Source organism: Oncorhynchus keta, chromosome 14 (assembly GCF_023373465.1).
Source record: "Oncorhynchus keta strain PuntledgeMale-10-30-2019 chromosome 14, Oket_V2, whole genome shotgun sequence".
Classification (NCBI taxonomy): Eukaryota; Metazoa; Chordata; class Actinopteri; order Salmoniformes; family Salmonidae; genus Oncorhynchus; species Oncorhynchus keta.
The window spans coordinates 45700879-45719107 of record NC_068434.1 but is presented as its reverse complement, the minus strand read 5'-3'; the positions used below and the strand labels follow the sequence as shown (position 1 = coordinate 45719107).

At 41.5% G+C, this 18229-nt stretch overlaps 1 protein-coding gene across 1 annotated transcript in view; it reads right to left on the bottom strand.

Moving 5' to 3' along the window:
* The window catches only part of LOC118393514 (collagen alpha-1(XXVII) chain B), a 135963-nt gene that overhangs the window by 88045 nt on the left and 29689 nt on the right, over positions 1–18229 (bottom strand). The window contains exons 5-7 of the mRNA XM_052461826.1: positions 8629–8682; positions 3272–3325; positions 2859–2912 (exon numbers count right to left, since the gene is read on the bottom strand). Coding sequence (XP_052317786.1) covers positions 2859–2912; positions 3272–3325; positions 8629–8682 — 162 coding nt within the window. The remainder of the gene's footprint in view (positions 1–2858; positions 2913–3271; positions 3326–8628; positions 8683–18229) is intronic.

Below are 18229 nucleotides of genomic sequence, written 5' to 3'. Positions count from 1 at the left end.
GGGAAATGCTGCAGTCTCTGATCTGAGAGTCCATGCCAGAGAGACAGAGGAGCAGTGTGTGAGCATGTGTCTGAATGTGCAGTCCCGTGCACATAGCCATGGCTCACAGCTCCAGAGAGGAATATTGGTACTCTCTCATTCAAGATGAGTTATTTATTAGACTAGCGGATGTGTAATCCATGGTCCGATTACAAACATTTGCCCAGTTTTGCATCTGTTGGTATACATTGGAATTTTTATAATTTCAAGGCAGAATGCAAATGATTTTTTGCAAAGATCATACTTATGACACAGTAAGGTATTGTATAACCCCCCTTGTATGAAGTAGTAAAATAACTTTAGCAGACAGAAAATATTCTTTCCATTGGATGTATGTATTTTAAATGAGAAACTGGTTTCATATTCTCAACTCCTTCATCCCCACTATTCAATATTGACTGTGAGAGGGATAATTAGAAAATGTAATTTTGCACAAATCAACATCTCCTGAAGAAATAGGAAACCTAACCAAGGCCCAGCCACCCAATGTGTCAGATCATCACCTACGTATAGTCTGGAATACGAGAGGAAAGTCTAGTAGAAAAAATACCTAGTATCGAATAAAAATAATTCCACCGTGCCAATGCCATCACGGCTGGGCTGGCTGTGGAAAGGGCAGGGTCGGCCAGGACCAGACCCATGTGAGCGAGCACACACACACACACACACGCAGCTCCAACACCGTCCAGATGCTCTACATAGTGTGTCAGTTTCCCCACCGCCTGACTGCCTCTTCTGATTTGTCAGACAACCCTGACTGCAGGGTAACTTCGCCCATTACATCTTTTACACGTTTCCCACCGAGGGAGAGGCTCTGCCAGGGACAAGGGCATGGGGTACAACTTCAAGGGGGGGGGGGGGACTAGATGTTTAGGTAACAAATGCACCATTTAACTGCAACAAATGTAAAGTGTGAGATTGTCATTGCTTTACAAACTATCGTTTTATGTTCCAGCAATGATGCAATTTAAAACATACATAGTAACTGTCAGTCACCTCTTTAATGGAAAAAAAGGAACGGCTATTTTCCCATAAACTCCTCTTTCCATTACTCACATCATACAGGCTGCATTCCAAATGGCACTCTATTCCCTATGTAGGCTCTGGTCAAAAGTAGTGCAACAGGGAATAGGGTGGCATTCAGAAAGTAGTGCAATAGGGAATAGGGAGCCATTTAGAACGCAACAACAAAGAGAGCTGAAAGAGACCCCCTTCTTCCCTATTCAGATCGGAGTCTATTTTAGAGTGAATGAAACAACCTTGACTGTAGCCTAGACCAGATGGTCTTTCACCGTCAGCTTGTCCTACTACGTAACAGATTGTTGTTATGCCAGGTTTAGACTTTTACTGCTCTCGTACAAATGTGTCCAAAACAGACTACATGAATATTGTGTGTGTTGCTTAACAGATCATTATGGCGCCGGTGATAACTTTTAAATTAGCACCCGGATCAGCCCTCAAGTTAAATAGTACAGTCTTCTGTCACTTCAGGTAGACTCAACCATAGGCTCAAAGTATCTGAATGAAAACAAATACTATTTGAACCCAGGTCAGCACCAGTTGGTTCGAGGCCTAAAGTTCCCCTGGCTGTACTGTACTCAGAGTTACTGTTTCTTCCTGCATTCACAGATTTCTTCTCCCTCTGGCAGTGGACCATGTGTGGAATAACCATGAATCACTGCCTGCCAGCAGTAATTTAGGAGAGTCCAAGTCTTTTTCCACCAGCTTTTATTGTATTTTCTGGTAATGAATAACATGTGTTTGCTGTACGGCAATCAGGTAACTTGAATGTAATATTTTTTGCAATGATGTTTAAAGTAAAGTTTTGTGTTGAGTCTTGTGAAAATCCATACAGCTAATTATGTTTTCCATTAGTCAACAAATATCTGTATCCCTAACATGGAATAAACTGTGTGTGTGTGTGTGCGTGTGTGTGTCTGCGTGTTTCCCAGTGCATGTGTGTGTGTGTGTGCGCATGTCTATGCGTGTGGTTGCATGTGTGTGCGTATCTGCTCATGCACGTGCCTGCGTGCATGCCTGTCAATGCATGATGAGTATGTGTACGTGGGCACGGAGCAGATTTCCTTCTTCCCACCTGAGTGTGTGTAATAGTCTCCCATGGTAAGTGATTAAGCTGTATTACAGGCCCAGGGCAAGGGCAGGACTGGAGTGAAGTCCGCAGAAGTGCATCTTAAGACAATGACTTATGGATGAGCACATACGTCTCTGTACACTAGCAATGGGATGTGTGTAAATTGAGTTGAGACAGTACATGAAAAAGAACTCAAGCTCTATAACAAAATGCCATTAAGATTTCAGCAGAACACTACTGAGTATTGAGGACAATTGTCAAAGAGAGGGAATTACATCATTTATTTTACACTGCGTGTGATTCCCACTGATTCCCGCCCAAAAAAGACTCTCCTCAATCACCCTCATCGTGTTGGAAGGATTGACGATGAGGTCACAACCCAGCTAGTATATTCCAGCTATTCCACAGTGTGAGCCTGAAGAAGAGTCGGTCTGAACACAGGTGCACTAATGTACAGTACTACTACGCCTGCACAATGTTAGGCTCCTCTCCAAACAAGAGAAGAAACATCCCGTGAGAAAAATGCTCTTGGCTTCGGGTCCTCCTAAACAGTCCTTTCTGAGAAATTCCTGTTGAACACTGCTCATAGGGATTTAGGAATGGGCAGGCAGGGTTGGGGTGTAGCGTAGGATTTAGTGCACTTCAATGTGGTCCTCTGTACTCATTCGAAGAATCTGATTCATACAGTATCATGTGTGGCAGGGTTACGGGTAAAGTGGTTTCCTACCTTTCTGCTAACTTGACCAGTCAGTCCAGGGGGTCCTGAAGCACCACGGTCTCCCTATAAAGATAATAATGATTTATACAGTATATACTCTTCATTCTCAGGCTAATTGTAAAGTAGTGAATACATGTAAAACCAGTGATGTCATGGAACATGTCTCTGCTACTTTAGTTGCTGAATGCCAGCTAAGACAGATAACACAGTAAGTCATATCGGACAATTGAAAGAATTGGGTTATTGCAAAGCGTGTTTCCATTTTCTCGAGTAACTCTCTATGACCGAAGCAAACATTCTCTGTAACAGATAACTTATTACATTATTGAATTATGACATTATCCGGTATTATTACTTTATCCGATGTTACACTCTCCTTTTCATAGAACGACACAGTGAAACACGAAACACAAGATGCTCACTCTTTCTCCTTTTGGTGCTCTGCCAGGTGAAAGGCCAGGGTCTCCTTTTCGTCCCTTGAACACACACACACACACACAGAGACAGAGAGAGCAAAAAACAAACGGTTTAGTTTAGACAGATTCCGCTGATTCCCATGACGTCTTAGTCTCCAAATAACGAACAGATGTAGATTTCTGAAATATTTAAAGAAGGTTCAGGACGGAAACTTCCCCTCAATAATATTAATTGCTGATACGTTTTGGTGCAAGCTGCTTCGGCAAAGCCCGGATGTTGATTTCTCCCTCATACTTAGACTTAAAGAGCCTACTCAATGTTATGAGTCAGTGTTAGGTCTAAATATAATGGCTTTATTTACATGTTCTCTACCATGACATGCAGAACTCAGGCGCTAAAGTTGACATGAAGGCCTACGGTACTCCCTGCCAACGTTAGTGATCCGGTACACGCACGCAATAGCTTGACGTAATGGTGCATTTACACATTCTCTGCAGAGCTATGCTGTTTAATCACACAAAGGTGGAAACATTACAGTACATGCTTGCATGCAGTGTAAGGGAGGGAATGGGTTCGCACACAATAGTAGCAGTTGTGTTTACACAAGACAGAGTCCATTAATATTTCAGTTTACAGCAAAGCCTCTGAAAAGCCATTGGGAGTGACCAGGCACATTCCTTGTCTTTTTCAGGCAGCAGTGGGATGTGGTCTGACTGCTGCTGTACTCCAGGGAACTGGGAAGGGCTTACTTTTAAATCTTACTAGTGTACCATAAAGACGTCGGACACTATTCATCTATGGCCTCAATCACATATAAAGTCAGGACCCTTGTAGTGGCCCTCGTGATGACCTTTAATTTATAAGTTGGGCCCAGAGTTTTTACTGGTCAAGTCAGGTGGAAAGGAAAACAACCGTCAACACATGTTAATGGAGCCATTCAAGGATTAACACAGAAACATTTGCAACCAGCTGTAAAATCTGTGTTTGTTCAAAGGAATTGGATCAAAAGTAAAATTATTTTACAAACACTGGGCTTCTGAACAAACACTGTATGTGAGTAACTTTTACGAATGCTCTCCTGCAGTTAACGACTTTCTCCTGTGTGCCTACAATAAAAAAAAAGATTCGGGAGCGATTTTACATCTCCACCTCTGAATGCACCAGGCCTATTTCAGCAGGTACTCCAGGTAACAGTCACGCTCCTGTTGGTTCTAAAACTGTGAAAAGGCTTAAACGGACATAAAATAATACAATTATTCCACAGGGTCATTGATGGTGGAAATATAAGCTTCTCCATTATCACCTTCATTGCACCATTAAATTATACATTTTCATATGAGCCCCAACTTGGCATGAAAAGACCTTGGCAGTGTCCCAAACAGCACTCTATTATCCTTGTAGTGCACTACTTTTGACCAGAGCCATGTGAGCCCTGGTCAAAATTCGTGCACTATGTATAGGTAATAGGGTGCCATTTGGGACACTGCCAAGGTCTTTCTTTAAATGTCCCTCAGACCAGCCTCACCTGGACACGAATGGGGAAAGGAGGTTGTAACTGGTGCCAACATCTACACTCGGGAACATTGTAGGATTTCACTGTCCATCACTCTCTTTTATCGGAGAGGAAATTTAAAACAAGTGAAGCAGTTTATTTACACTTGAGGGCACATTGTAAATAAAAAAATAAGTTATTTAATTGTTTGCCTTAAACTCCACAAAAGTCAGCTTTCTCCCGCTCACTGTCTATATCAGAAGTGTCACGGGCACAGTTCTAAGAGGACAAGACCACATACTGGGTAATTGCACTGGGGTTGTGTCAAAAGGCACAGGGGTTGCACACAAATTAGCTTTTTCCATCTTTCAAAAGTTGCGTGTATATACAGTAGGTCAAAGTGAGATGGACTACCTTTGGTAACGCGCCAGCTCAACTACTACTCGCTATATCCTCTCTCTCTCTCTCTCTCTCTCTCTCTCTCTCTCTCTCTCTCTCTCTCTCTCTCTCTCTCTCTCTCTCTCTATCCCTCTCTCTCTCCCTCTCTCACTCTCTTTCTCTCGCAAATCAATTTCAATTCAATTCAATATTGACATGATGTAACAATGTACATCTCCCTCTCCCTATCTCTCTCTCTCTCTCTCTCTCTCTCTCTCTCTCTCTCGGCCTCTCTCTTTCTCTATGTTCTTCTCGCTCTCACACTTTCTCTAACTGTCTTTCTATCTCTCTGTGTCGCTCTCTCTCCTTCTCCCTCGCTTTCTCTTCTTCCATTCTAACACATAAATAAGCGTTATGGTAGTATGAACATGGGCTCCAGTCAAAGGCTGGTATCGATTACTTTTTACTATTGTGAACATGGAGTGGAAAAAATACCAGTTGAAATTGAATGTTCCCATGAGGAGTAAGTATGGAACACTAACATGAAAATGTTTCCATTCTAGTTTAGTAACTTATTACTTGTGAATTCATAAAAGACGCAGTCAACAGTCTCGCAGTTATCCATCCATCAATGATTCAGAGAGTGTGAAACAGTAGGCTATGTTTTATGACTGATCTGGGTGTACATGTAGTGAATTTGAACAATATATACACTATCTGTACATTAACTATACATTAGCTATACATGCCAGGGACATTCAAGTACAGTACAGTCATTCAAGTACAGTAACCTCCGAATGTATTTGCACCCTTGATAAAAATGAGCAAACAATATTATAAAACTGGTTGTTTGGATCCTGGATGCTGCTTGGACGAGCAGCGTTCCAAGCCGTGCAGTATTGGCCATCACAGACACACCTACAGTTTGTCTGCTAGCAGTTCCATCTGAAAATGATCACTGTGCCTCCATAAGAATATCATGTTCATGTTGCTGTCCAAAGAGTCTCTTGTATTTATCTCAACTTGCACATTATTTACCCTTGCTTCCAGCCTAGCATTTAGTTTGGTACAGCCAGGGTTAATATCGAAATCACACATCAACGTCATTATCTTGGAAATATCCAAGTAAATGCCAATAGAAAGAAAATCTCAAACAAACAGAAATGCAGCTAGTGTACGGTCATTCCAGGTTCAATGTATGACATGACTGAGTTAGCTGAAGTTGGCTAGCGCAAGTGATAAGAACTTTATCCAGCCTGCATCGCAACTGTTTTGTATAGAACGGACGACCAGTCCAAAGATTTTTATTACTAAACCTAATTGTTCGATCTGTGACCAGTCCTTTTGCATAGCACCTACAGTTGAAGTCGGAAGTTTACATACACTAAGGTTGGAGTCATTAAAACTCGTTTTTCAACCACTCCACAAATTTCTTGTTAACAAACTATAGTTTTGGCAAGTCGGTTAGGACATCTACTTTGTGCAAGACACAAGTCATTTTTCCAAACAATTGTTTACAGACAGTTTATTTCACGTATAATTCAATGTATCACAATTCCAGTGGGTCAGAAGTTTACATACACTAATTTGACTGTGCCTTTAAACAGCTTGGAAAATTCCATAAAATGATGTCATGGCTTTAGAAGCTTCTGATAGGCTAATTGATATCATTTGAGTCAATTGGAGGTGTACCTGTGGATGTATTTCAATGCCTACCTTCAAACTCAGTTCCTCTTTGCTTGACATCATGGGAAAAAAACAAAGAAATCAGCCAAGACCTCAGAAAACAAATTGTAGCCCTCCACAAGTCTGGTTCATCCTTGGGAGCAATTTCCAAAAGCCTGAAGGTACCACGTTCATCTGTACAAACAATAGTACGTAAGCATAAACACCGTGGGACCACGCAGCTGTCATACCGCTCAGGAAGGAGACACGTTATGTCTCCTAGAGATGAACGTACTTTGGTGCAAATCAATCCCAGAACAACAGCTAAGGACCTTGTGAAGATGCTGGAGGAAACAGGTACCAATGTATCTATATCCACAGTAAAACGAGTCCTAAATCGACATAACCTGAAAAGCCACTCAGCAAGGAAGAAGCCACTGCTCCAAAACCGCCATAAAAAAAGCCAAACTACGGTTTGCAACTGGACATGGGGACCAAAATCGTACTTTTTGTAGAAATGTCCTCTGGTCTGATGAAACAAAAATAGAACTGTTTGGCCATAATGAACATCGTTATGTTTGGAGGAAAAAGGTGGGGGGCTGCAAGCCAAAGAACACCATCCCAACCATGAAGCACAGGAGTGGCAGCATCATGTTGTGGGGGTGCTTTGCTGCAGGAGGGACTGGTGCACTTCACAAAATAGATGGCATCAGGAAAGAGGAAAATGATGTGGATATATTGAAGCAACATCTCAAGACTTCAGTGAAAGCTTGGTGGCAAATCGGTCTTCCAAATGGACAATGACCCCAAGCATACTTCCAAAGTTGTGGCAAAATGGCTTAAGGACAACAAAGTCAAGGTATTGGAGTGGCCATCACAAAGCCCTGACCTCAATCCTATAGAAAATGTGTGGGCAGAACTGAAAAAGTGTGTGCGAGCAAGGCCTACAAACCTGACTCAGTTACATCAGCTCTGTCAGGAGGAATGGGCCAAAATTTGCCCAACTTATTGTGGGAAGCTTGTGGAATGCTACCCGAAATGTTTGACCCAAGTTAAACAATTTAAAGGCAATGCTACCAAATACAAATTGAGTGTATGTAAACCTCTGACCCACTGGGAATGTGATGAAAAGACAGGGTATTTTTACTAGGATTAAATGTCAGGAATTGTGAAAAACCGAGTTTAAATGTATTTGGCTAAGGTGTATGTAAACTTCCGACTTCATCTGTATGTAAAAAATAATTAATGACTGGTTTGCGTCTGTAGCAACATGACCAACCATATTTTTGTCCGCACTATATCTTCTAGTGGAAGATTAAAATTGTGTGAAATATGTAATAGAGCACTGCCTCACGTGACTTATTGCTTAAATACAAATGCTGAGCTGTATTGTATGCTCCCCAAAAATTGTAATATCTTCTTTTATACTATACAATTGCTAAGAGAAAAACATTTTGTTTAACAAGTCGCAATGGGAGGGTGCCGGATAATCATTTTGACCATCTTAATAAAAACATGTTTTATATATATATATATTTCCTGTTAAACAAAATATTTTATGTATTAGTATAAAATAATATAATTTCCCCCTTTTATTTTAGCATACAATATATATATTGTATTATTTATTTTATACCGTTGTTTTTGCTCATCTTTATCAAGGGTGCCAATTATTTTGGAGGCTGTACATTACCAAGCACTCCAGACAATTTTAGAGCATGGTGAGAACCCGAAAGAGAGAAGCTATTCATTCTCACCCATACACTATCACTTATATCAGTCTCTATATTGTCCCTCTAATATTGGCCCAATCTAATAAATACATACCTTGAGTCCAGGGGGTCCCGGGCGACCAGGGTTTCCATGGGGACCAGGAGGACCCTGCAAAACAGGAAGACGCAATGTTGAGGAAAATTAAGATTAAGGAGAAAACGGGTTCATCAACCACACATTTGTTTCAAAGGAGTCACTGGAATCCCTATCTGAGTAATGTTTCCACGTGTGGAGTTTCCACTCTCTGGTCAGAGCTGAGCTCTTTCTCTCTCTCTCTCTCTGTGTTTCTGTAGGTGCTCTGTGGGCCATATGCCAATGCCTGTCTGTGTTTTTGTATTTCTGTCTGTCTGTCTGACTGTTTCTCTGCCTGCCTGCCTGTCTGAGTTATGACATATGGATGTGATTTTCCTCATCACTTTTCCAACAGCATCCCAGAGGCTCACAGAGAAGAGTGAAGGCAAGGCCAGTCACCCATTCCTATAGTCACAGTGGATACTCTGTCTCTTACAGAAGTTGTACCACAAACTGTGGGTACATGTATACTCCTTTTGGACCAGGCCTGCCAAATGTTTTAGCAGGGGACAAACTAAATATAACAACCAGATATAAATCCACCGGTGATTAATGGTAGGATAAGTCCTTTTGGGGAAACAGAACATAAATTCCAAACTAACCAAGTCAGCCCCATTCAACAGGGACAGGGACCGATAAGACTAGGGCTGTGCGGTGATCGTATTACCACCACACTGGCAGTCACGAGTCATGAAGGAAATACAATTCATGGTAATTAGGCTTCTCCAAGCTCTTATGCTGGTGATGGTCATTAGTAGCCTACCAAACATGCTAACTGCCTGGTACTCAGCACTCTATTGTCCCTCTAATCACTCTGACATCAATGCAAATGTATTTTGAAAATCTAATTAAACACTTCATGAGAGCCCATGAGCTCATGTTGCGCAACATTTCAATAGGCTATGCAATTGCACGGGAAAACAGAGTAATGGCCTCTACTAAAAATAGGAGGATCAGCTTTCCATAGGCTAGGCCTACTATATTTATTACTCAACTTTCCTAATATTAAGAACATTGTTTATTTACAACAGGAGTATAGCCTACCTGGCTGGCATGAAGATAAACCATGGTGAAAAGCGTCCTCCATTCGCTATTTAAGTGCATAGATGACATGTTTTTTTTCCTGCTGACTCTGATAATAATGGTCCATATCAAATCAAAACAAATTATAAGACATATATTATTTAGTGTATGTAAAGACAAGATGAAATGAAGAATAGTCTGATGGGTGACAATATTAGCCTATCACTTGTGAATTATATATTATCACTTGAGAATGATGCCCAGCATAAGAAACAATGCCTTTTTTGGGGGACTTTTTCAAATCATAGTTGCACCCATAATGTAGCCTAGCCCATAGGCCTATAAGTTTCATTAGGTTTGTATCACAACTAAAGTGGCCAAATAACTTCTTAAAATGAATCACATTAGTACGCTTTACAAGGGGTGTGTAGCCTAACTGGCATACATAAGCAGCATGTGTGTTTCAATTTTGGGGAAGATAATTTTCAATATAAAAAGGCACCTTTATAATAAAAACATTACATTTCAATTTAGAGCATAAAAAAATTTGAATAATTTATCAGAAACCTTTCAATATATACATTCAAACAATACTTTAGAGCCATTTAAATATAATACATTGGAAGGTTGTGTGGGACTATGGTAGATGAAGGAATCAATCTATCCTTTTAGACTGTTAAGAGTATTTATCTGGTCATTATGTTAGTGCATTATGTCTGTTTGTAACATATGTGAAAATGTGATCGTATTATAAATTGTGTTTTAATGTTTAAGGACTCTTGGAAGATTGGTCCAAATGAGGACTATGCATAATTGCATTTGCGGTCCCTTTTGATAACAGTGTTTTCTGCTAATGGAACATTCGCGCTCATAGCCTACTGCCATGTGCGCTTTGCTCTGCTTATAACGTGAAGAAATTGCCTAATAGTTTATCAATATTTTAAGCTAAACGTTCTGATCTGTTGAGTCAGCCACATTGTGTAAAAAAGTTTTTGGGATGCTAGTGATTGTATTAATTTGGGATCTATCGCATCGCACAACTGTCTCAAGCTATGTTCGGAATATTTTTTCTCTTACACAGAATAGAATAGGTTGACCTTTGCACTATGTGGGATTGCAGATTCACATAGGCTAGTGCTTTTCATGTTCGTTCGGCCTACTCATATTTTTTTGTGACGAAAAGTAAACGTGGACAGTTTTTCCAATATTTTCAACATGAACCTCGAATTGGATAAGGACGTGCGCAGTTGCATCCCGATTGTGTGTGTCTTCACTTTTAGCCCGTGAGAAAGACCTGATCACGTGATGGAGCGTGCAGCACTCAGGGAGAAGAAAAGGGTATTCCGACGTGATATTCTTGGCATTATGAAGGGGTTGTCAATTTACTGACGGTGTGTGTACAGCCCGCGCAAAAAAAAAACAAAGCAGAGCTCAAGCAACTTTTTCAAATCATCATTAGAGGCACATCATGCAGCCTTACAATGTCTTAACATATAGCCCAACGTTTGTAGAACAACTAAAGGTACATTAATAACTCTAAATTAAGCCTTTACGAAGACCTGTTTCTTTGTTAACTGCTCAACACAGAATAGCCACATGTGTGCACTCCCTCAAATCATTTGTAGAAAAGATCCTTTCTATTTTATTCAGCTTTGTTCAATTTTATTCTTCATACTATAAAATAATGCCACGGAATTCGAAGCAAATCTTGTCTGCTAAATGAACTAGTGTAGCCCACTGCCATTTGGCATAGCCACATCAGGACCTAACATAAGGACAACTCTGAGTATGCTATTCTGTTCTTCTGAAGTAGACTACATTTTCTTCATGTCATGCTTTTTTAGACCTGTCTAAAATAAATCATGAATTTATTGGGAAGGTCTAGGCTATATTGCATGGATTTATTAGACTTTTTAAAATGTTCCAAAGGTATGCATCAGTTGATTGTGTGGAGGCCAGGAGATGCTAAATGTGTTTATGTTAATTACTGTTAATTACCGTGAGACTGACAGTTATTTGCTTGACAATCACCCGCTGACAACATTTTGACCGCCACAGCCCTAGATAGGACCCTTTGGAAAATAGCATAGTGAAGGTGTCTTGTGAGTAGCCTGATATTAAATTATGTTGGAGAGAGATTAACTGCTGAGTTTAGACAGCGTTGGACGTGCTGGGGTTATGTCCATCACAAACACCTCTGGTGACAGGGATCATGACAGTTGAAGTTAAGGCTTAAATGTGTTGATTTAGTTGTACATGAAAAATAAATGAGCTAAAAGCATTCTTGAACACAAAACCCTCTGACTCCCCAGGTTTCCTTTGTGGAGGAGAGAAGAGACAGGGGGAATTCATTTCAACCCCATCCAGAGGAAGAGGAGAGACAGAGGAGAGAATGACGAGGGACTGACAAAAGAAAACAACAAAAAAGACAGTGGAGAGACAGGGGATGGCCAAGTGCAAGTGTCTGGTTTAGTAATCCCGCCTGTCTCTGTTATTATCTATGCTTTATTATCAGCCTGCGGAAAAGGCAGCAGCTCACTCTCACCTCCACATGCTGCCCTGTCCCCTTAGCCCCAGGCCCAGCAAAAATAGCTGCACACAGCACACTGGCTGGACATATGGAGACACTTACCAGAAGCTCATCTACAGATTTTCTCTATTCAACCATTCAGTGCATCTCACTGGATTTGCATTAGCTTGATATTATTAAAACATATGGAAATCATTATCTCCAAATACAAAGAGGGGAAAGAAAAGAGAGAGAGATACAGAGAGATACAGAGAGATACAGAGAGATACAGAGCGAGCGAGAAGACAGAGAGAGACAGAATGGTGGAGAGACAATATCGTTAGAAGTAGACACACGTGCAGAAAGTAACAGGTTAGTTTACACATGGTGCAAGTAATCGGAAGGTAGAGATATGTGGAGACACCTGACTCGCTCACCCTGGCCTGGGCCTGACCAGGTTTACAATGTGGACCAACGATTCTTACAGGGGTGACGCGTAGAGTGTTATATTCTTCAATCATAATAATACTAATAATCATTTTATTTTAAGTGCTTTTCAAGACACCCAAAGTCACTTTAAATACACAAGAAAATCAGCATGATAAAAAGCAATACAATCACACATTAAAATAAGGAAGTACAGTGCATTCGGAAAGTATTCAGACTCCTTGACTTTTCCCACATTTTGTTACATTCCAGCCTTATTCTAAAATGTATTAAATTGTTTGTTTTTCTGTGCCTGGACACAATACTGTCTCGGAGCTCTACGGACAATTCCTTCGATCTCATGGCTTGGTTCTTGCTCTGACATGCACTGTCAACTGTGGGACCTTATATAGACAGGTGTGTGCCTTTCCAAATCAAGTGATTGAATATACCACAGATGGACTCCAATCAAGTTGTAAAAACATCTCAAGGATGATCAATGGAAACAGGATGCACCTGAGCTCAATTTCGAGTCTCATAGCAAAGGGTCTGAATACTGAATACTTGTGTAAATAAGGTATTTCTGTTTTTGTTTCATTTTTAAAAAAAACCTGTTTTCACTTTGTCATTATGGGGTATTGTCTGTAGATTGATGATTTTTTAAAATTATTTAATCAATTTTAGAATAAGGCTGTAACGTAACAAAATGTGAAAAAAGTGAATACATTCTGAATGCACTGTATATTCAAAGTACACTAACCATTAGACATTAGGACAGAATAAAACAATGGAGAGCACTAAACAAGGTTAACCAGGGAAGTGAATTAGACAGAGAGTAAAAGCTAAGACAACAGATAATCAGCTAAGCCTGTATGGAGAGGTGTGTCTTTAGTGTGGAAAATGCGTATCGATTGTGAGGTTCTGACAAGGAGAGAGGGGGAGTTCCAGAGTTGGGAGACTGCACTGCTGAAAGCTGTTTTACAGCCCATTAATACAGAACAGACATTCTAACACGCTCTGAGGCCAAACGGATCGGAGAGAAACATGACGCCTGGAGCCAGATGACTTGAAGTCAGATAACAGACTTCTCAACGCTCGATTTTGCTCTACAACATGAGGGTTTAGAAATAAAAAGGGAGAGTATGTAGATCACATGAAATGACATCAAGGAAGTAACATAATGAAACTGTTAAATACAGTTAACTTAATATTGCAGTGGTTGGTTTTTCCTGGAAGAAAATGTGTGTGTACTGTATGAACAATACCCCAAATGTTATAAACAGTGAATGGAATGCCAGTACAATGCCGAACGGCACTACGATCGACCTACATCAGCATTCTGTCAGAACCCACTGATAGGCAGCTCCCCTCGGAAAGAACAGCAATGTCCTGATTTGGACCCAGGAACAATCATTTTGACATCCTTTTCAGTGGCACTACCAGGCTTCACTACACTCAGTTTCACTTTCCTTTCTACAGACTTTTCTTCATGACACAGTGAGCGTAATAATTAAATTAGCAATCATGCTAATGCCCTTCTCTCACTCCATTCAAGGCCTACTTCAGCTACTGCACTGCTAGCTACTGAACTACACAATATACCACCTTCACACTGCCCCTGCTGTCTGCACTGCACTGAGGGTCAGTTCCTTACCACAAAGCCTCCTTTGACTGCGGCCAAGGCACCAGGCTTCTCCCTATAGGGCTGGGTGATATCGTCCTCAGGCAGGGCTTTCTTTGAGTGCTAGCCGGCTAGCCGCCCGCAGGCTTGACGACTGGGCTGAGGAACGCAGGTGTGATGCTATCACGTGTCTGAAGAGGAAGAGGTGGAGGAGGTAGTGGTGGAGGTGGTGAGACTGTCTACCCACAGTCAGACATGACACCTCTCTGTCAAGAAGAGATAGCGCTTAGCGAGCTAGCAAGCTAGTGGGCTTGCGCACGTTTACACAGCACCGACCGCCACCAACGCTACTACAGAAGCTGAGCTGTGAAGATAAATGGGGGATAGTTATACGGCTAGACGGCTCACGTGTGCTCTCTCCCTGTGTGTTGAGCGACGGTTGCTAGATTACATATCACGTCTCTGTGTCAAAGGTGAAAGGTCAAATGAGGTCAAGGGCTTCTAAACGCTTAGGTTTCACTACTTGCTTCAGTCCTGTGAAAATCGTTTTCATAATTAGTATCCACCTTCCAGAGCAATCAAGGACAGTTTCAGAAAGTTTACGAGGGTCATGGAAAAGAAGCGGCGTCTTACTGCAATGCCATTGCACTATTTAAACAATGTATCATGTCTTTGTCCAGATTAGAAGCATCAAAGTGGTTCCTTTGTGTCTCTGTTTGCTGAGCCAAATAGAAGAGATATCCAGATCCACTTGACAGGCAGGCAGAAACTCAACCACTTACTTTAGCCATCATACAGTCTTGGGGGCGAATCTTAACTTTCACTTAAGTCACATTTTCACTAAGTCTCCCATTGACATCAATGCATGACTAAGTGAACATTTGAGGATTCGACCGCCCCATATAGTATAAGATATTGCACCGCCAAATCACTCAAGAATCATTCATTCCATAGTGAATTGGAGTGAGTGGTTTCAGGCTCTTGACCATGAATGAACTGTATGGAGGTAGTGTACTGGAGGGAGGTGGTAGTGAGCACTAGGTTAGCTCTTAAATGAATTTAATGAGATGGGGACAAAGCCCTCTTTCTTCAGTTAAAGTGATTGGGTTCCCACAGCCTACCCCTCTGAGGCCTCGTCCCAGCCCCCAGCCCAGAGACACAGGGCAGGCATAGTAGCAGTCTCACAGAGTAGGCAGGTACTGTAGCTCCTGCACACGCACATACAGTACAACCTAGCCAGAGGGCATCTGTCTCTTTCTTAACTCACTTCCTGTACTCCATCCTTGACATCTATTTATCCCAAACACAGAAGATACAGTATCTTGTTTTTCTAAAATAGAAAATCCCTGACAAGCCAAATAAGAGAAGAGCTGATGCTCTATCTTACATATCAACTCTTGATCCCCTGATCCACTAGTTTCATGTGATACTGATATAACTCTGCTGGGGGTGGATTTAATCCTGCTTAAAGTCTATACTGAGCATCTATTTTAATATGACATGGCTTTGATGGGTTAACATGGGTTAGATTGAAAGTTCAACAGCTACAGAGAAAATAATTACCCTATTAGGTCACAGAGAGTCTAACCCCAACAACAACAACTGTCAGAAAGACAAAACATCAACACGTTTTTTGATCATAAGCAAACTCCTATACTGTTTTCAAACGCAGTCAACGATTGAAAATAGGTCCCCAAGTGGAGAAGACTGGCAATAGTGAAGGATTCGATGTACAGCACCAACACACTGAAGATACAGTGCCTTGCGAAAGTATTCGGCCCCCTTGAACTTTGCGACCTTTTGCCACATTTCAGGCTTCAAACATAAAGATATAAAACTGTAGTTTTTTGTGAAGAATCAACAAAAAGTGGGACACAATCATGAAGTGGAACGACATTTATTGGATATTTCAAACTTTTTTAACAAATCGAAAACTGAAATATTGGGCGTGCAAAATTATTCAGCCCCTTTACTTTCAGTGCAGCAAACTCTCTCCAGAAGTTCAGTGAGGATCTCTGAATGATCCAATGTTGACCTAAATGACTAATGATGATAAATTACAATCCACCTGTGTGTAATCAAGTCTCCGTATAAATGCACCTGCACTGTGATAGTCTCAGAGGTCCGTTAAAAGCGCAGAGAGCATCATGAAGAACAAGGAACACACCAGGCAGGTCCGAGATACTGTTGTGAAGAAGTTTAAAGCCGGATTTGGATACAAAAAGATTTCCCAAGCTTTAAACATCCCAAGGAGCACTGTGCAAGCGATAATATTGAAATGGAAGGAGTATCAGACCACTGCAAATCTACCAAGACCTGGCCGTCCCTCTAAACTTTCAGCTCATACAAGGAGAAGACTGATCAGAGATGCAGCCAAGAGGCCCATGATCACTCTGGATGAACTGCAGAGATCTACAGCTGAGGTGGGAGACTCTGTCCATAGGACAACAATCAGTCCTATATTGCACAAATCTGGCCTTTATGGAAGAGTGGCAAGAAGAAAGCCATTTCTTAAAGATATCCATAAAAAGTGTCGTTTAAAGTTTGCCACAAGCCACCTGGGAGACACACCAAACATGTGGAAGAAGGTGCTCTGGTCAGATGAAACCAAAATTGAACTTTTTGGCAACAATGCAAAACGTTATGTTTGGCGTAAAAGCAACACAGCTCATCACCCTGAATACACTATCCCCACTGTCAAACATGGTGGTGGCAGCATCATGGTTTGGGCCTGCTTTTCTTCAGCAGGGACAGGGAAGATGGTTAAAATTGATGGGAAGATGGATGGAGCCAAATACAGGACCATTCTGGAAGAAAACCTGATGGAGTCTGCAAAAGACCCTGAGACTGGGACAGAGATTTGTCTTCCAACAAGACAGTGATCCAAAACATAAAGCAAAATCTACAATGGAATGGTTCAAAAATAAACATATCCAGGTGTTAGAATGGCCAAGTCAAAGTCCAGACCTGAATCCAATCGAGAATCTGTGGAAAGAACTGAAAACTGCTGTTCACAAATGCTCTCCATCCAACCTCACTGAGCTCGAGCTGTTTTGCAAGGAGGAATGGGAAAAAAATTCAGTCTCTCGATGTGCAAAACTGATAGAGACATACCCCAAGCGACTTACAGCTGTAATCGCAGCAAAAGGTGGCGCTACAAAGTATTAACTTAAGGGGGCTGAATAATTTTGCACACCCAATTTTTCAGTTTTTGATTTGTTAAAAAAGTTTGAAATATCCAATAAATGTCGTTCCGCTTCATGATTGTGTCCCACTTGTTGTTGATTCTTCACAAAAAAATACAGTTTTAACGTAACCCCTTCACAACTGTCTTGGTGTGCATGGACTATGTTAGTTTGTTGGTGATGTGGACACCAAGGAACTTGAAGCTCTCAACCTTCTCCAGTACAGCCCCGTAGATGAGAATGGGGGCGTGCTCGGTCCTCCTAGTCCACAATCATCTCATTTATCTTGATCACATTGAGGGAGAGGTTGTTGTCCTGGCACCACACGGCCAGGTCTCTGACCTGCTCCCTATAGGCTGTCTCGTCGTTGTCAGTGATCAGGCCTACCACTGTTGTGTCATCAGCAAATTTAATGATGGTGTTGGAGCTGTGCCTGGCCATGCACTCAAGAGTGACCAGGGAGTACAGGAGGGGACTGAGCACGCACCCCTGAGGGGCTCTGGTGTTGAGGATCAGCATAGCGGATATGTTGTTACTTACCCTTACCACCTGGAGGCGGCCCGTCAGGAAGTCCAGGATCCAGTTGCAGAGGGAGGTGTTTAGTCTCAGGGTCCTTAGCTTAGCTTTGAGGGCGCTATGGTTTTGAACGCTGAGCTGTAGTCAATGAATAGCATTCTCACATAGGTGTTCCTTTTGTCCAGGTGGGAAATGGCAGTGTGGAGTGCAATAGAGATTGCATCATCTGTGGATCTGTTAGGGCGGTATGCAAATTGGAGTGGTTCTTGGGTTTCTGGATTAATGGTGTTGATGTGAGCCATG